Raw genomic sequence first — 20,520 nt, forward strand, 5'->3', positions numbered from 1 at the left:
GTACGCTTGTTGTCCAGCTTCATTTTAAAAGCAGTGGCCCCTGAACTTTTCAGGGTAATGCTTCCCCTTACTCCTGTCTGCACTCCACGACAGCCAGGGGGGTGGGGAGGACTGGACACTGACATGGGTAAGGGGGCCGGAGCTGGGGCCAGGAACAGAGATTTGGACAGGGGCCAAAGCTGGGGTCAAAGCCACGGCCAGGCAGTGGTGGAGGCCAGAGCCACAGCCAAGGCCAGGGGCAGAGTAGAATCATAGAATCATAGAATATCAGGGTTGGAAGGGACCCCAGAAGGTCATCTAGTCCAACCCCCTGCTCAAAGCAGGACCAAGTCCCAGTTAAATCATCCCAGCCAGGGCTTTGTCAAGCCTGACCTTAAAAACCTCTAAGGAAGGAGATTCTACCACCTCCCTAGGTAACGCATTCCAGTGTTTCACCACCCTCTTAGTGAAAAAGTTTTTCCTAATATCCAATCTAAACCTCCCCCATTGCAACTTGAGACCATTACTCCTCGTTCTGTCATCTGCTACCATTGAGAACAGTCTAGAGCCATCCTCTTTGAAACCCCCTTTCAGGTAGTTGAAAGCAGCTATCAAATCCCCCCTCATTCTTCTCTTCTGCAGACTAAACAATCCCAGCTCCCTCAGCCTCTCCTCATAAGTCATGTGCTCTAGACCCCTAATCATTTTCGTTGCCCTTCGTTGCACTCTTTCCAATTTATCCACATCCTTCCTGTAGTGTGGGGCCCAAAACTGGACACAGTACTCCAGATGAGGCCTCACCAGTGTCGAATAGAGGGGAACGATCACGTCCCTCGATCTGCTCGCTATGCCCCTACTTATACATCCCAAAATGCCATTGGCCTTCTTGGCAACAAGGGCACACTGCTGACTCATATCCAGCTTCTCGTCCACTGTCACCCCTAGGTCCTTTTCCGCAGAACTGCTGCCGAGCCATTCGGTCCCTAGTCTGTAGCGGTGCATTGGATTCTTCCATCCTAAGTGCAGGACCCTGCATTTATCCTTATTGAACCTCATTAGATTTCTTTTGGCCCAATCTTCCAATTTGTCTAGGTCCTTCTGTATCCTATCCCTCCCCTCCAGCGTATCTACCACTCCTCCCAGTTTAGTATCATCCGCAAATTTGCTGAGAGTGCAATCCACACCATCCTCCAGATCATTTATGAAGATATTGAACAAAACGGGCCCCAGGACCGACCCCTGGGGCACTCCACTTGACACCGGCTGCCAACTAGACATGGAGCCATTGATCACTACCCGTTGAGCCCGACAATCTAGCCAGCTTTCTACCCACCTTATAGTGCATTCATCCAGCCCATACTTCCTTAACTTGCTGACAAGAATGCTGTGGGAGACCGTGTCAAAAGCTTTGCTAAAGTCAAGAAACAATACATCCACTGCTTTCCCTTCATCCACAGAACCAGTAATCTCATCATAAAAGGCGATTAGATTAGTCAGGCATGACCTTCCCTTGGTGAATCCATGCTGACTGTTCCTGATCACTTTCCTCTCCTCTAAGTGCTTCAGGATTGATTCTTTGAGGACCTGCTCCATGATTTTTCCAGGGACTGAGGTGAGGCTGACCGGCCTGTAGTTCCCAGGATCCTCCTTCTTCCCTTTTTTAAAGATGGGCACTACATTAGCCTTTTTCCAGTCATCCGGGACTTCCCCCGTTCGCCACGAGATTTCAAAGATAATGGCCAAGGGCTCTGCAATCACAGCCGCCAATTCCTTCAGCACTCTCGGATGCAATTCGTCCGGCCCCATGGACTTGTGCACGTCCAGCTTTTCTAAATAGTCCCTAACCACCTCTATCTCTACAGAGGGCTGGCCATCTCTTCCCCGTTTTGTGTTGCCCAGCACAGCAGTCTGGGAGCTGACCTTGTTAGTGAAAACAGAGGCAAAAAAAGCATTGAGTACATTAGCTTTTTCCACATCCTCTGTCACTAGCTTGCCTCCCTCATTCAGTAAGGGGCCCACACTTTCCTTGGCTTTCTTCTTGTTGCCAACATACCTGAAGAAACCCTTCTTGTTACTCTTGACATCTCTTGCTAGCTGCAGCTCCAGGTGCGATTTGGCCCTCCTGATATCTTTCCTACATGCCCGAGCAATATTTTTATACTCTTCCCTGGTCATATGTCCAACCTTCCACTTCTTGTAAGCTTCTTTTTTATGTTTAAGATCCGCTAGGATTTCACCATTAAGCCAAGCTGGTCGCCTGCCATATTTACTATTCTTTCGACTCATCGGGATGGTTTGTCCCTGTAACCTCAACAGGGATTCCTTGAAATACAGCCAGCTCTCCTGGACTCCCTTCCCTTTCATGTTAGTCCCCCAGGGGATCCTGGCCATCTGTTCCCTGAGGGAGTCAAAGTCTGCTTTCCTGAAGTCCAGGGTCCGTATCCTGCTGCTTACCTTTCTTCCCTGCGTCAGGATCCTGAACTCAACCAACTCATGGTCACTGCCTCCCAGATTCCCATCCACTTTTGCTTCCCCCACTAATTCTACCCGGTTTGTGAGCAGCAGGTCAAGAAAAGCGCTCCCCCTAGTTGGCTCCCCTAGCACTTGCACCAGGAAATTGTCCCCTACGCTTTCCAAAAACTTCCTGGATTGTCTATGCACCGCTGTATTGCTCTCCCAGCAGATATCAGGAAAATTAAAGTCACCCATGAGAATCAGGGCATGCGATCTAGTAGCTTCCGTGAGTTGCCGGAAGAAAGCCTCATCCACCTCATCCCCCTGGTCCGGTGGTCTATAGCAGACTCCCACCATGACATCACTCTTGTTGCACACACTTCTAAACTTAATCCAGGGTTGGTGGTGCTCCCTCCCTGTCCCCCGTGGGGGCTGGCCCAGGCCCCGCTGTGCCCCCCGAATGTTCCTCCATGCCCCTGGGGGGGGCACATCCCACAATTTGAGGACCACTGTTTTAAAGGGACACCATGAACTTAGAACAACCCAACACTTCTGTCTGGAATGTCTATTCCCTAGTAATTGTTACAAGTGATGTGGAAGAGATCAGTGTTAGAGACCACTTTATAGCTGAATGTAAAAGTTACATTAATACAACATTAAGTTTGCACCAAATAATTATATAAAGCATTCAGACCCCACTGAGCATGCTTGGATGTGATTTTTCAATTGTTTATTAACTTTGGTTTTAAATTGCACCCTCCCAAGCCTACCATAGGCTATAGACTAGTTAGGAGGAGGATGACGGGCATAGTTGTGGGAGTCAGGCATTCTGGGTTCTGCCACTAATTTGTCATGTGACTGGACAAGTCACTTAACCACTGTTTTCCACATCTATAGAATAACAACACTTTTTGAACATATAGGTATTGTAATGGTTATTTATTTGTAAAATGCTTTAAGATAATCAGAGGAAAGGCACAACAGAAAAGTGCAAAGCACTATTACAGGTTTCCCAGTTACAGGAAAAATGGCTGAAGTTTGAGATAGGTCGGACTTTTAAACAATAAATTTAAATTCACCTTTGGGCTGAAATAGTGAAAGATATGAACCACTTATGCCAATGGAAATTTGCATTCCAGTAATCAATATACTCCTTACCAATTCTTATGCAGAATAGCTTTATGGAATCCTATGGGCCTGCTCCCGCTCCCACTGAAGCCTGGTGTCAGCTGGGGCCTCTAGGTGCTACTGCAATACATATAAACAGCAGCAGCACATCTCCCCTTAATTTCAATAGGGGCAAGCTCTATGAACATAAAGCATTTTGCCAACAGTTAGTGGCAAACTGTTGATTTCAAGAAAGAGTGACTAAGCTCTTTCTTGAAATCGCACCATGTACACAGCTCTTCCAAAAAAACTATCAATGATAAGCCACACAAAATTAATATATTAGGAAAATCTTCCACTGCTGTGTAGGACACAGCATCTGTAAGATGCCACCTTACTTGCCAGTACAATCAGGATCTACATATTCAATTATTTTCAAACCAAGATCTATCCCAGCAACAAGAACAGGAATTCAAGAGAAAAACATTGTGAAGGAGGGATATGTTTAGATCACATAAAAAAATATGTCATTCTTTCAGACTGATACTTTTAAACAGTACAGATGGAAAGTTATTTTGCTAATACAGTATAATTCTGATTGAACAAAGACTGGTCATGTTTCTTGATAGATAGCATAAGAATCCATACTTTGGTTATCTACTTTACCAGAACTCTTCTGTACTGATTATTGGAACAGGTAAGACAAAACATTGCAGTTCATAAGATTTGTGCTAATTTTTGGAACTAATTAGTAGAAAGTAAATCTTTTCTCTGTTCAGAATACTATAATCACATTGACTTCAGAAGACAAATATATAAAGGGCACAAGTAAGTCATATTCAGATCTTATCTTACATCCACTAAAAAAAAATCATTGCTACGCTGGCATCAGGTCATTAGTGCTGTATGGAAGGACCCTAGCACCTATGCATTATATTGCACTGAGTGCACTAGAGAATACACATTTTGGGAAAATAAAAGGTTATCAGCCAAGAATTTAGACTTTATGCCTAGAAAACGCATGCTGCTCCCAATCTGCATAGTGGCAATGTTTTGGAAATAGCTCTTCCCCTTTCAAATCCAGTAAACACCTTCCCCAGTTTTCAGATATATCACAAAATCTGTCAGTTGCCATTCCTGAGGGACTGGTTAAAAGCACTAAGTGGATCACAGTTATCAACCTGTGTAACTCCCAGTTTGCTTTTGACAGATTGAGGTTTTCTTGACAGATTGACTATGTGTCAAGTTTTACTGAATCAAATCCCTGTTTTACAACTGCTGTTTTGGTGTAGAAGACAGCTTTTGAGGCAAACAAGGAGATATTCCCCACTCCTTTAAAAGGAATCCTTCATACAAGCACCACTCTCCTTCCATGTGCCTCTACAATACTGTCTCCAATATGCCTCACCTACAACTCCAGAGCCTGCAAAGGCCTCGCTGTGCATTCTGTGATTGATACTGGAAAACGGGATGGCGACAAGCTGATCTGAGGAATGGGAGGGGACAGCAGATGCACTTTGTCCACTGGCCAGACTTGAAGAAATCAAGTGAAAATAATACACCCCCAAATCTGTATGAACTTTTCGGTGTGGCCACTGCAGTTAAAGGGAGCTGGGAGGGGATCCTAAAAGCGGTCATATTCAATGCAGAGGGAATGATCTGTGCCAGTGTTTTTCTTCTTAGAAGTCATAAGGCAGACCATAGTTTCACTGAGCAATAAGGATGAACTATTCTACATTTAGGAGGGACAAGGCCTATTCTTAAGCAATAATACTGTTATTTTCCTTTCTCCCAATGTAAAGCAATCCCAGTCCAGTGAACATCAATGGAATTGAAAGCAGTGTCCCAGTCTATCACTTTAAAAAACACCTATTTATCAGTTATGTAGCATTTTTTGTGGTGCCTCTTTCAACAAAGAGGACATTAAAGTGCGCAATATTGTTATAGCCCTGTCAGTACCAGGGTATTAGAGAGAAAACGTGAGTGTGGTACAAGCTTTAGAGTTTACACAGAGCTCTTCTTTAGGTATCTACGTAAGCTCGAAAGCTTCTCTCTCTCTCACCAATAGAAGTTGGTCCAATAAAAGATATTACCTCCCCCATGTTGTCTGTCTCTGACATTAAAGGTTAGATTTTCAGAAGAGGCAGAGCAGGGGCATGCACCTGTTATGTCTGCAACACTCAAGTTTAGGTGTGTGCTTTTTTTGAGGGAAAATCTACTGTGCTCTCTTTTTAAAGTTTAGTTCTAACATTCTGTCCACACAACAACTTTCAAGACCAGTTAAGGAAACTAGCATAGTTTAAGAGAGCTGCACAATAAGCTTTTACAAAACTATTTTTGAACTCTGCTCAGAGAGACAATCTAACACAACGCAGTTGTCATGTGGAAGAAGCTTTGTAGCATTTGCTGCAGAACTCCACTAGTTCTCCCCAAAACTTCCACAATACACAGTAAGATACCAACAAAGGCTATATCCCTTTCCAAACCAGGAAATATGTACACACAACTTTGGCAAGACTAATGCAGTTATCATGAAGATTTCTGGAGATGTGTAAACTTTCTGAGATGACTGTATTAATCCTACAGAAAAAAAATAGAGAGAGCAAAACAGACAACACAAAAGCAAACCACCTTATCCTCAACTTTAAGTCTTTAAATGCCTGATTTTCATCTGGCATCTTTATTCTCATCTTCTCAACGTAACATGATTTGCCTTCTACAGCTTTGTCCTCATCTGAACAGATCCCTGATCTGCAGTGAAACTTGCTAAAGCACAAATATCATTCTGGGATGATACATCTCACAGTCTCAAGGGATGGAGAACTGATTTGGGGGACATGGAATCATAAGATTATACCTGGGGAAAAAAAGGCGAGGGTGACCGAAAACCTGCTGATCCACAGAAAGGAATAGGAATTTTAGAGTCAGCTGCATGTGAACTTGTATTTGGAGAGTGGGAAAGGGTACCTCAAATACCGGACTTTATTAGTCAAAATCAGCCAAAGCTCCTGGCTGACAACATCGAAACACAGCTCTGTGAAAAGATACTAAAGGAAACCTCTATCAGATTTAGGAAGTGGGATTTTAATGTAACCCTGTGTGATACAAACCAAAAAAAAAAAAAAAAAAAAGCAGTACTTGTGGCACCTTAGAGACTAACAAATTTATTAGAGCATAAGCTTTCGTGAGCTACAGCTCACTTCATCGGATGCATCCGATGAAGTGAGCTGTAGCTCACGAAAGCTTATGCTCTAATAAATTTGTTAGTCTCTAAGGTGCCACAAGTACTGCTTTTCTTTTTGCGAATACAGACTAACATGGCTGCTACTCTGAAACCTGTCAAAAAAAAAAAAAAAAAAAAGGTTCTTAAGGTTTCAAGGCAGAACTGGAAAACCCTCTACAAAGAACAGATTTCTGCCCGCTCCCATTCTTAACTTTAGTCCAGCTAAAGAACATAGGAGTAAATTTACTTCTTTGTACAATCATTAGCTAAGGAAGAAGTTGAGGTTATGGGGTAAACCCAGGTGCTGCAAACTGTGGCTTATTTTAGAGCAGTAGTTCCCAAACTTTAACAACCTATGAACCCCTTTCACTAAAGTGTCAAGTCTCACGAACCCCCTCCTAAAAATGAATATTTCCAGGGATTTTCTCCTTTACCTGAGTATAAATGATAAAAGCAGTGATCTTGGAAATATAAAATTTGTTTTTATGAAATGCTTATTACACACTATTTATCATTAATTATTTATAATTAAGGTATTTTTATTACATTATGAAAACGGCAACACTCTTCCAAGTTCTCTTTTGTAGCTTGTGTCACTTTGAATAAGCCTGTTATAAGACAAGGCTCCTATGTTTCATCAAGGAGTATCAGATGTGAAACAGCATGAAGGTATTTAAGAAGCCAACTCAAAGAGTTCCTCCTAGACAAGCATTCAGGTCTTGAGCGGTCCAGGCAAACAACCCACATTACAACAAGTTCTTCAAAATAATTTTAAAAACAATACTAGTTGCCTATTTAATTTTAAAAACAGCAAAAAATATCCACCTCCCTTTCCATTTCTTATAAGGAGTCTTGAAGTTTAAATCTCCTCACTGTGATAGATATGCTTGCTTTGATCTGCTTAGCTCTTGGAAATCCAGTGGCTCCGTGCCACTGGCCCCGTGCTGCCCAGGGTCCCTAGGGACAGCTCTGTCCGCCATTAGGGACTTTTTTCAGCCGAGAATCCCCTGTAACATTTCACAAACTCTAGTTTGGGAACCACTATTTTAGAGAGACAAAACTTACCTATTTTGGGATGGGAAGTTGGCAGTGCAGCTTCTGGAAAAGGTGAAATCTGACAATTGTCCTGATAACTTGGATAGTGAGGTTCTGGATGACTGACACGGCAAGGTTGCTGGACCGTAGTATCTTGTACTATTGGAAGAAGGAACAGTATTATGAACCCATAAAGCACTTGTTATACATTGCTTTGATGTTTTTTGTATTCAGATTGACATGGGTTTCCAACATCTGTGGTAACTATAAGCATTATGAAAAGGAGTACTTGTGGCACATTAGAGACTAACAAATTTATTAGAGCATAAGCTTTCGTGAGCTACAGCTCACTTGAAATGCATCCGATGAAGTGAGCTGTAACTCACGAAAGCTTATGCTCTAATAAATTTGTTAGTCTCTAAGGTGCCACAAGTACTCCTTTTCTTTTTGTAAATACAGACTAACACGGCTGCTACTCTGAAACCTGTCATATAAGCATTATGAATGCTTCTGGAAACAGTGGTGTGATTTGCATGGGTGCCCATTTTGTATAATTTTTGGTGGTGCCCAGAACGGGTCCAAGCAGAGCCATCCTGTCCATAGGACGGACCAGGGCAACCACCCCGGTCCCTGCGCTTTGCGAGGCCCCGCACTTTGGGGGGACGCGGCGTCCAGGGCAGCCTGGGGGGCTAGAAGGGGGCCTGGCACTGGCAGCAGCGAGCAACCCGGCCCCAACCCGCCCCGCCGGTTCACAGTGTCGCTTAGGGGAGAGGGCGGAAGCCAGAAAGAGACTGGGTGAGGGCTCGGGGAAAGGGGTGGAATGGGGGCAGGTGCGGGAAGAGGTAGGGTGGAGCAGGGGTGGAGTCGGGGCAGGATGGGGACTTGGGGGAAGGGGTAGAATGGGGACGGGGCGGGGCAGAGCAGAGCAGGAGTGGGAAGAGGCAAGGTGGAGCGGAGCAGGGCGGGCTGGGTTGCTTGCTGCTGCCAGCGCCAGGCCCCCTGCTAGCCCCCCAGGCCACCCTGGACCCCGTGTCTCCATGAAGCATGGAGCCCAGGGCAGTTGCCCCAGTCCGTCCTATGGACAGGATGGCTCTGAAAGTTTAAACCCAAACATTGGTGGAGCCAGGCCCCCGTTCCTGAATATTGGTGGAGCACGGGCACCACGGGCCCATATAACTTGCTGCCTATGGTGATTTGACACTGCTACCAGACAAACAGTCCATCCACTCTTACTCCATATGAGTCTCCTCTTTCACTTTTTAAGGTTTCTACAAAGACCATCACCTCTCCCCTCCAAACTTACTTCTATATTGTCAAGATCATCCAAAGATTCCAAAATGCTTGGTAGAGGTTTTATGATTCTCAAAGATGTCACAGTACAGATGTTCAGGACTTGCCCAAGATCACACAGTAATTCTAAGGCAGGGCTGACACTAGAACCCAGGTCTGCTGACTGCCTGTTCTGTGTTCTAGATACTATGCCATAAATAACTACTGGTAAGCGAGCATGGAGCTGAACGGCAATGTTCTGAAATCTCTCACACCACACCTTAAATTGGTCTGCATTATACTAGAGCAGTGGTTCTCAACCTATTTACCACTGTGGGCCGCATAAGACAGAGAGCTGCATATATGGACTGCATCCAAACAAAATCTATACTATCCATATGGCCCTGAGGATGTCACATGGGCCGCAGCTGTGTGCTGACTGGGCCGCCAGCAGCCCGTGGGCTGAGAACCACTGTACTAAAGTGATTCGGAATACCCTATTCTCCTCGTTTCCTTCTCTTTTCATGCTGTGCACTTCAGTGTTGCATAGAAGGCAAAAGCCTGTACTAAACTATAGGAGAGAAAGTTAATAAAGCCCAAATGCACAATCTAGCTCAAAACTCACATCCCTCCTGGTGGACTGCATTATCTTATGCTCTACTCCCTCTGTGCACAGTATTTCCTCTCCAACTATCTGAAAGCCACTGCATTGCATTACAGTTCATTAGCCTACCTCTCTCTGGAAAAAATATTTGGTGAGGCATCATATGAAGGCTGTTATACGAAAAGAACTGTTGTACACTGCACTGTACATAACTCAAGTCTAGTAGCTAATAATCACTTATGAATAAATAACTCTTATACAGAAACCACACTTTTCATTTCCAATATGCTTTAAATAATACACTTAGAGGCTCTCATATAGCACTTTTGTCATCATTACACCACACAGCACTCTGCAAAAGGAGGTTAGTATCAATATCCCCATTTTACAGATGGGGAAACTGAGGCACGGGGCAGTGAAATGACTTGCCCAAGGTCACACAGCAGGGGAGACACAGGTCTTGTACGTCCCATTCCAAAGCCCTCTCCACCATACCACACTGCCCGTCAAACATTATCACACTATGTTCTCTCACCATACACTATATCTTAAAGAAAACATCCCATACCAGTTTTGCACCCACCAAAACTCGGCCATGCAAAACTGTCTGCACAAAAAGTGGACCACAAGACTTCAGGAGATATTCAGAGTGCGGGTTGAGGCCCCTTCAGAAGTTTTGCCCATAGTATGGTAACTACATTTCAGTGCCGCTATTCTACACATTGCAAGGTTAATAAAAATAAAACTTTAGTTACACTGAACTTGCCTTCAGACTGTATTCCTTTTGTATGCAATCTGCAGGCTGATAGTGTGCATAGATTAGAGAAGTGGTTCTCAACCAGGGGTACATGTACCTCTTGGGGTACAAAGAGGTCTTCCAGGGGGTACATGAACTCATCTAGATATCTGCCTAGTTTTACAACAGGATACAGAAAAAGCACTAGCGAAGTCAGTACAAACTACAATTTCATACAATGACTCTACATGCTATACACTGAAATGTAAGTAAAATATTTATATTTCAATTGATTTATTTTAGAATTCTGTGGTAAAATGAGAAAGTCAGCAGTTTTTCAGTAATAGTGTGCTGACACTTTTGTATTTTTCTCTGATTTTGTAAGCAAGAAGTTTTAAAGTGAGGTGAAACTTGAGGCTATGCAAGACAAATCAGACTCCTGATGGGTATAGTAGTTTGGAAAGGTTGAGAGCCACTGGGTTAGAGGCACAGAGTGTAAAACCAGAACGGATCACCAGATCATCTAGCCTGACCTGTATATCACTGGCAACCTACACCGTGCAGCACCCGCATACTAAATCCAACAACTGAAATGAGACTAGAACTATTACAGGATATTAGACTATTATGTAACACAGGCAGAGTATAGGAGGGACCAAGTAGCAGGGGCCTTGGGAATTGATACAATTGCAGGGAAATGATTAAGTGAGATATACCCAGATAATACTGCAAGTGACCCATACCCCATGCTGCAGAAGAAGGTGAAAAACCCCTTAGGTTTTACAAAAAACACATAGAAAGAAGACTTTAAAAAAATTACAGGATTCACATAACTTGGACTTTATTTAATCCAAACTCTAAAGCAAGAGACACTATGCTATTGTTGGGTATGTTTTTAACATTGGTGTTTGTTCCTTCTGTCAGAACTATGTGAATTGCCAGATGAGCTATTAATTCATTACACTGTTTTACCTTCCACTGTGCGGGCCTTCAAGTAATACTAAAATTATTATTGAAAGAGTAGAAGAAAAATATTTCTATTTTTTCAGTTTACTTTGGAGATTTGATAGCATTTTTCATCCAATTAGTTTCATTGCACAGACGGTTTTCCCTTTTGGGGGGGTTGTTTTTTCAGAGTAAAAGGGGAAGAGGAAAACAGAAGTGGAAAATGGGTTTGTAGAAAAACACAAAAATTACCAAGGTGGACGCAGTGGCAGGTGCAGTAACAAAGTATTTTTAACTCATTTTATGAAATTGACAAGATTTCAAACTGATGGTGTCATTTTGAGGAAAAAAGAGAATGAATAATAATAATAATTGGTTAAGCCCTTGAAGAAAAGCCTCACAGCTGCTTTCAAAGCCCTTCCTCCTTTGGCAATGGGAGTTCAGAACCCCACACACATCACTACTGCATACTGCATGTGTGTTTTGAGGACTTACCAGTGGCTCCAGTGAATACATCACCCTGGGATGGACTTTCTGAGATGATAGCTGTGGCCTCCACGGTTGATGCACGGTCGAAGGTCAGAGCACCAGAAGTAGTGATCTGTCCTGACGGAGTCACGGTGACTGGAAATAGCAGAAGCACTTTCATAATTAGCGCTCAACTCTGAAGCCTTGGTTGTTTAGCTGTTGATCTCCCTGTTCTGAATCATCCTAAGTCACAGAATTCACAGATCAGTAATTGACCTGTGTTATCAATATTTGGATAACACCTCCATTGCACAGAATGGTAAATGGAAACAAAAATCTCATTTTGGCTTCTGAATTCATTGTGCACGCATCAGCTTCCCAGAGTTATGGCTCATTTTAGTCTCTGAAGCGTGGGACCCAGATCAGTCCTGCACAGTTTTATTCCTATTGCATTACAATCATTTCAAATCACTACACAAGTGATGCCACAACACAGTAGCCAACGAAAAATAAAGCAACAGGGCTAGGAAATCCAACAAGGCAGATTTCTAATTCATGGAAACTTTAGTGAGAGCAGCTATTACTGGTCTGAGAAACTAGAGTCACCACAATATACTTCCACTATGGTTTGGTTATTTGGACTAATATTACCTTATTTCTCTTAAAAGGTGACCCACACCACTCTGAGACAATGAACAATGTGCAACGCTAAAACCACAAAATCCTTCTATACCAAAATTCCAAAGACAGTGGACTAGGGTATTTAGAAAGACGTTAAAACAACCCTATCTTTTTTAACTCCCCTAATCAAGCCCAAGGAAAAGAATCACACCTGCCATCTTGGACTCACTCCTGCGCCTATTATATGTTCAGATAGATCTTTTCACAAAAACACAAATACCAAGTTTGAGAAATGGCTGCAGATACTAATTCTTGCAAGGACCTGTTACAAGATGGTGGCTGCTACTAGCAACAGTCAAATAGGTTCATCTTTATTTCATTCAGAAGCTCATTTGACCATGTTAGAGAGCCAGAGAACCTGTGTCCAGTTGTGTTTTTAAAACAAAACTGATCAACAAAAACCAATTTTGGAACCCCCTGAGCACAAGGCTTTGATCATGAGACTGAAGTCTGCAGGATTCTGCAAGAGACCGAGTCAACCCAAATTCTGGACCTCTTCCCTTAAAATCGAATTGCTTTACATTTCAAACAAACTTTGACTTAATTGCCATATACTTCTATTTTCTACATTTTCTTTCTCAGTATTGTTGACAGTTAAATATTTTTCTTGGCTAACAAAAATTTTCTTTCAGGCAATACAGGTATTTCCCGTCCTGCCCAATTCATTCGGTAACGTTGCAATCCAAATGCTGAGATTTCACTACCAGGAAGAGACTGGAAAGTCACATACACTGAACTATGACAGCATTGAAGAAATCAGGAAATGGAAGCAGACTGTTTATAAAAGCGAACCTTTGTTTTCACACAAGTATTTTGGTAATCAAAAACAGTGAGAAACAAAATACAGAAATATTATATGGTATCTAGATAGGAGTTAAGCTTAATATATTCTGAGAAACCTGTTTGAAGGTTAAGATAGCCCATACAGCAGTTCTCACTAAAAACTTCCAGATCAGAGATCATTCCAGCAACTTAGATTCTTTTAGTATGTCTCAAGAAACAGCATGAGACTGAATGTACAGAACCTCCCTGCTCTCGGAAAGTGAAAGTCAAATCAACAGGTGTTAGGCACCTAGTTCTGGAAAAATCTACCTCTAAACCTCTACGGAAAAAGGCCAGGGCTCCAAAGCTTTTGATGGCCCACTGGATCAAAAGACAAGGAGGGGGATGGAAATCTAGGTTTCCCGAGCAGCAAGAAAAAAATACAACCCAAGTTTTAGCAAACAAAAGTTTTCACGATTCTTAAAAAAATATTCTCCTAGAAACAGAGCTGAACATTTTTCTACTGAGTTTACAACTCAACTATTGCAACACTGTGCTCATGCATGAGAACTAAGAAATGAAACGGACTACTCAGACCCGTCTAGTTTCACTGTCCAATCAAAAGGACATACCAAAGCTAAACTAACAATCACATTTATTAAAGCCTTTCCGTTTGGATTCTCTAGGATGTAATTAATATGGAAATCAAGCAAAAAAGACAAAATATGATCTATCTATCTATCTATCATGACAATGCTCCTCTAATAAAGAACCAGCAGGTCTATTCCAGAAGGGAACTTACAAGTGGTAGCAGCTGTAGCAGGAAGCAGGGTGATGTTTTTGGGAGAATCCTTTTTCACTGGAGTTGTAGGCAGTTCGTTTTCTTTTTTTCGCCTTTTATAAGGGACAAACAATCGTACTGGGCCACTCTGAGAGAAAGAGAAATGAGCAATTATTATGAGCTTTCTTATTAAGACTTTTTGTCCTTTTTCAGCTTGATCATGTTTGCTCTAACTCTTCAGACACAGCTGGGAGCATACCCTTTTATATGTAGCAGCTTTTCCTGAGGAAGACAGAGCGAACAAACCACTGGGTTCTCGGGCTGCTGCATTTTGTCAAAATGCCAATTAAGACTACAGCAGAGATATTTGCTTCTTCTCTCCAGGCCAAAGAGAACAGTTAAGATGCACAATATTTAAGGCATTAGTGATCTCAACCCTTTCAGTACAGCTGGTGGTGTCACTCCATGGTCAGCACTAAAGATGGTCAAAATTGAAGGCTAAGATCTCACCAGTCTCAGCAAAGAGTATATCCCCAAACCAACAAAATCTCTACCTTCCTACCCCCATTATGACAGGTTTCAGAGTAGCAGCTGTGTTAGTCTGTATTCGCAAAAAGAAAAGGAGGACTTGTGGCACCTTAGAGACTAACAAATTTATTTGAGCATAAGCTTTCGTGAGCTACAGCTCACTTCTTCGGATGCATTTGGTGGAAAATGCATCAAATGTAGCCGATGAAGTGAGCTGTAGCTCACGAAAGCTTATGCTCAAATAAATTTGTTAGTCTCTAAGGTGCCACAAGTACTCCTTTTCTTTTTACCCCCATTATGTTACTCACTCACACAAAATGTCTGCTCCAGCTAAAAGGGCCCAGACTTGGCATCTTACATCATTATCTAAGGAGCAGCTCTGAACATCAAACAGAGGGAGTTCATTACCCCTTTCCTTACTCTAGTCATGGACAAAGCACACTGCATCCACGACACTCCCAACCCCTTCTTGTCTCAGGTTGCTCATGACAAACTCTGATGGCCATGTGACAGTCTAACTGATTATCATTAGGCCATAAAGCCAACACTGAAAGTATTCAAATTAGTGGCTGTAAACTTGCAACTCACCAAAGTCATGTCATCACAGCAGGCAGCACAAGTGCATGAGGCAGCATGAGGATTTAAAATCCCATCCTGAAATTGGGAAGTTACCAGGACAGCATTAAAAGAGTCACAAACCACCCAAAGCATGAACATACTCTAGCAAATGATTCAGGCCTCTCCTGAGAATCTGTCCACTCCCTGAAGACCCTGGATAGCAGTAAAAAGGACAACTCTTCAGAAACAAAGGGAATGGTGGGGAATATACCAAGGGAAGAAGAACTCTAAAAGCAAAGACAAAGGGCAGGTGAATGTGTTTAGAGCAGTATAAAGGATCTCTGCCCAATTGTCTGTTTAATAGTAATGCCCCATAAAGAATGGGCCTCCCTTCTAACATTATGTGATGTGAAATATCTGGAGTAACCTAATAAGAAGCAAGGGAACCACTTGTTCCCAGCCAAACAATAGTAAAAGAGATCCGATTATAGAATTAGAAGGATGTACTGCAGGTGGGGAGCCTTTAAGGCTAACAGTTCCCCATTTCTGCCACATGGAGTTCAGTGCTGGAACTTATCCCATGGTAGCTTCTAACTGGAATAAAGCTATAACCCTTTTTGAGCTTAACAAACATTTGGACTGACTTAACTTGGGAACCTGGCCAGGGTTCTACCCCTTGGTTCTCAGCAAAACCATATCACTGTTAATGAAGTGCCCTGTTGTAACATGATTTCTCTTTAATACTCCTGTGACTAGGACAGTGTGTTCTCTCTCTCCCCCTCATCCCTCTGACAGAACACAAGCATTTGGCCAGGACGTTGGAGAGTCAGACACTGCCCTCCCTTCCCCTGGAGCAGAGACAAGCACAGGCTTGATCTTACATGAATAAGGCACTGCAGTGGCCTCCCAGCATAGCGGATGCTTCTTTTCCAATCTTTGCTACTGGCTCTTCCTGCCATGGCTTCAAACTCAGTGGGGCTGTACCAATTCTCCCCTTGCTTAATACATCGGCCCCGGCCTCCTAAAACAAGGCAAGAGAAGGCATCTAGTGGTTAAGAGTAACTTTTTCACTTTTCTGAAGATGTAAGCACTGAAACCATCAGGTGATGAAGCAGTTAATCCATAGCATGCAAATATCTGGCACGCTAGTCTAGTAGTTCCCACCCTATTAGAATAATTGTACTCATTTAGGACCTTCAATGTATTAACCTGTGCTTACCACCTCCTGTTCATTTGTATATGCTTAGATCAGGGGTCTCTAACTCAAATGACTATGAGGGCCACATGAGAACTAGTACATTGGCCCAAGGACCACACCACTAACCCCCCACCCTACGCTTCCCTGGCCCAGCCCCCACTCCACCCTCTTCCCTGAAATCCCCACCCCAACTCCACCCCCTCCCTGCCCCCAGGGGGTGCAGGAGGGGTGCAGAGTGCGTCAGGGGACTCAGGGCAGGCAGTTGGGGTGCAGGAGGTGTGCGAGGTGCATCGGGGGCTCAGGGCAGGGGGTCGGGGTGCAGGAGGGGTGTGGGGTGCAGCAGGGGCCTCAGGGCAGGGGGTTCGGCTGCAAGAGGGGTTTGGGGGGGCGGGTCTGGCCTGGCGTGCACTGGGAGCCGGGCAAGGCAGGGGCACAGGGGTCTGTGTGTGCCCTGGCTGCTCCTCCAGGTACCTCCCCCGAAGCTCCCATTGGCCAGGAACAGGGAACCGCAGCCAATGGGAGCTTCAGGGGAGGTACCTGGAGGCGCAGCCTGGGCAACACACAGACTCCTGTGCCCCACCTCCCCCCAGTCCCCCCACTTCCCGGAGCGGTGCGGGGGCAGGGAGCCTGACCTGCCCCCCGTGCGTGCCGGGCCAGAGCCGCTCTAGGTAAATGCTGGGGGGCAGGGGTGCTGTGGGGAGCTGGTGGGCAGCAGAAAATAACCCCACAGGCCATGTGTTTGAGACCCCTGGCTTAGACTGCTCCACATCCTAGTCTCATTAGCACCTAGATCTGTGCTGGAGAAATGCACTCCTCTGTAGCACATACAAAGCTTTCCCAGGCAAATGCCATCAACTTCTCCAGAAGTAGTGCTCTCCTTTACTTTTATTTTTAAGTTTCTAGTCTTTATGGCTGTGAAGAAAAGCTTCCATATGTGAACAAAAGGGCAGCCATGGATGCCTGAATCTGCAGGCAGATAGCTCCAGTGCCTCTGTGCTGCTTGTGATTGTGGCAAGATTCAGAAGACGCAACAAAGAATAGGAGAGCTTCTGACACAACCAAAGAATCCGGGTGGGAGTCAGACTTCCTACTCTTCAAAGGAACAGAGTGGGGTAGCAAGAGGCCAAAGCACCCAAGGAGAGCAATATCCAAAAGGAGAAGACTGGCTTGGAAATTCTCCCTTCCCTTCATAACAGGTTTTTAAGAGCAGCCCAATTAAAACAAGCACAGAACAAAGATATATGAGTCGCCATCCCTCTCTTGCGGAAGGCAGGAAGGGCCTTTTTTACCTGAACCAAGCCTGTTTTTATACAGGATTCCGCTGATATTCCGGCATCGCACAGGGAGTTCGCTGTCATACACTGATGGATCCCAGTTATACTTTGTGCCATTTTTTTCTTGACCAGGTGTTAAAGGAGTGGGAGGAGACTGAGAACCTTTGGGTTAAGAAAAGAAAGACTAAACATACTAAATGCCCACGAACATGGCTTTGGATTTTTAATATCTGTGATATCCAGACTGTAATGCAATTAACTCAGACAGCTCTGACTGTCCATAATGAGCAGAGAAACATACTAAATGACATATAATTTAATTTAGAGTACGTTAACAGCATCTTTCAGACCAATGAGATTGTTTAGAGTGCTTCTCGGAGCCCTGGTTAGGTATAACTGTATAAAAGAAAATAAAGGAGACTAAATTGTAGAATCACAGAAGTGTAGGACTAGAAGGAGCCTCAACAGGTTATCTAGTCCAGTCTCCTGCACTCAAAAGAGAACTACTTAAATAACTAAACCATTCCTGGCAGGTGTTTGTCTAATCTTTTCTTAAAAACCTCCAATGCCGGAGATTCCACAACCTCCCTAGGCAATTTGTTCCAGTGCTTAAGTATCCTGACAGCTAGAAAGTTTTTCCTAATGTCCAACTTAAACTCCCTTGCTGCAATTTAAGCCCATTGCTTCTTGTTCTTCTTCTTCTTCAGAGGTTAAGGAGAACAATTTTTCTCCCTCCTCCTTGTAACAACTTTTTGTGTGTTTGAAAACTGTTATGTCCCCCATCGGTCTTCTCTTTTCCAGATTAAACAAACCCAATTTTTTCAATCTTCCCTCATAGGTCATGTTTTCTAGACCTTTAATCATTTTGTTGCTCTCCTCTGGACTTTCTCCAGTTTGTTCCTTTCCGAAATGTGGCGCCCAGAACTGGACACACTACTCTAGCTGAAGCCTAATCAGCACAGAGGAGAGTGGAAGAATTTCTTCATGTGTCTTGCTTACAACCCTCCTGCTGATACATCCTAGAATGACCTTTTCTGTTTTTGAACAGCATTACACTGTTGAATCATATTTAGCTTGTGATCCACTGTGACCCCCAGATCCCTTTCACCAGTACTATTTCCTAGGCAGTCATTTCCCATTTTGTATGTGTGCATTAGGAAATGTATCTTAACTGTGAGTTCAAATGGACAGTGAAATAGTCTCCTGGGAAAATGATGAAACTCCCATTACTTCATACAACACACAGTCAACCTGAGGAACTGCTTGCCAGAGGACGTTGTGAAGGCCAAGACACTAACAGGGTTCAAAAAAGAACTAGATAAGTTCATGGAGAATAGGTCCATCAACAGTTATTAGCCAGGATGGGCAGGGATGGAGTCCCTAGCCTCTGTTTGCCAGAAGCTGGGAATGGGCAACAGCGGATGGATCACTTGATGATTACCTGTTCTGTTCCATTTCCTCTGAAACACCTGGCATTGGCCACTGTTGGAAGACAGGATAATGGGCTAGATGGACCATTGCTCTGATCCAGTATGGCTGTTCTTATTTGAGTCATTTAAAACTGCAATGGCTATGGGAGGATGGATGTATTAGGTATTTTCCATATCTTGTTTCTAGCAAATGTGACTTTCAATGTTAAAGAGCTGTTGCACCACCTTGTGCACAGAAAGGAGACTGCAATGCAGCTGCCAGTGCACACACCTGAATTAAGAAATAATCTTTAGAAACAAAGAAACAGTGCTATCTTGACATTCAAATGTCAACAGAAGGTCTTGTGGAATCATGACCATTTGGAAAGTTGAAAAAAATATAAATGAGTCCAGAACTAGGAGACGGAACTTATCAATGTTGCCATCCTTTTCCAATATCAATAGTTACAATGAAAAATTCAACTTCCTGGGTGGAATGCAGAGACAAGTGAACATGAGAATAATAAAGAAAAAAGGCAAGATTTTCCTGAGCGTGCTTGCAAAAGCAAATTCAAGGAATGAGTGAAAGAAATAGATTTCTTATAGAAAAAATGGAGAGAAAATACTCTTCCTCTACTCCCAAGTAGTACTTTGCTCTTGGATCTACCAACAGAATTTCAAGAGGTGACAGTCAATGCTTATAACATGGTTTCAAAGAATTACACATGACAGTTTCTAGTTCCAAATATAGGAATAGGAGATATAGGGCTAGCCTGCCTGAGTGACGCTTAGAAAACAGAGCAGGATTGTGTTATACCTGGTGTGAGAGGTGCAGAGGGCCCCTTTAGCCCTGTGGTTTCTACAAGGCTGCCATCAGTGTGAACCACTATCAGAGTGGCTTTTTCTGTATTCAAGCTGTCCCCAATTTGAAGGGCTGTTCTGCCAGACTACAAAAGAAATAAAAAGAGTTTTAATTAATATAATTAAAACCTTGGTTATTTTTATGCCACCCAGATTCTTATCTCTGGACCCCCTACAACTCTAAACTGTATGGGAGTAGCTAGATGTGTGTGTGTGCTTTCAAGTCAACCAAATTCTGGCCTCAGAACAGTGAATCCAAGGCTACGTACTTCAGGTCACCAGTGCTACATGGGGGGACAAATTCAGAGTGAGCTAACTGTGTAACTCTTAACTTTATTGCTGGTTATGTTGCTAAATTCCTGCATGTCCTCCTTTGATCTTAACACAGACTGAATATCAGAGTTGTACGCATCCTCAGATATTACATATCCTGAGATCATCAACATAGGGCCCACAACATTCTAAAGGAATAAAAATAAAATTAAAAAAAAAACCTTAACTTACCAGCACATGTCCAGATATAGATGCAGCATTTGCCACAGATGTGGTGAAGACATTGTCTGCAGAGGCACCCACATTGGCTACTGTTACTGTTGTCACTTCTACAACATAAAACAGAAGTGAACTTAATATACTGCTGTATCCACA

The 20,520-nt window shown here is 43.4% G+C and overlaps 1 protein-coding gene across 1 annotated transcript in view; it reads right to left on the reverse strand.

The window, feature by feature from the left end:
* DEAF1 (DEAF1 transcription factor) overlaps positions 1 to 20,520 on the reverse strand; it is a 46,644-nt gene that overhangs the window by 23,203 nt on the left and 2,921 nt on the right. The window contains 8 exon segments of the mRNA XM_043515932.1: positions 7,829 to 7,957; positions 11,848 to 11,976; positions 14,066 to 14,192; positions 15,161 to 15,226; positions 16,012 to 16,151; positions 17,618 to 17,764; positions 19,829 to 19,958; positions 20,377 to 20,474. Coding sequence (XP_043371867.1) covers positions 7,829 to 7,957; positions 11,848 to 11,976; positions 14,066 to 14,192; positions 15,161 to 15,226; positions 16,012 to 16,151; positions 17,618 to 17,764; positions 19,829 to 19,958; positions 20,377 to 20,474 — 966 coding nt within the window.

The sequence above is a fragment of the Dermochelys coriacea genome, chromosome 6 (assembly GCF_009764565.3).
Source record: "Dermochelys coriacea isolate rDerCor1 chromosome 6, rDerCor1.pri.v4, whole genome shotgun sequence".
NCBI lineage: Eukaryota > Metazoa > Chordata > Testudines > Dermochelyidae > Dermochelys > Dermochelys coriacea.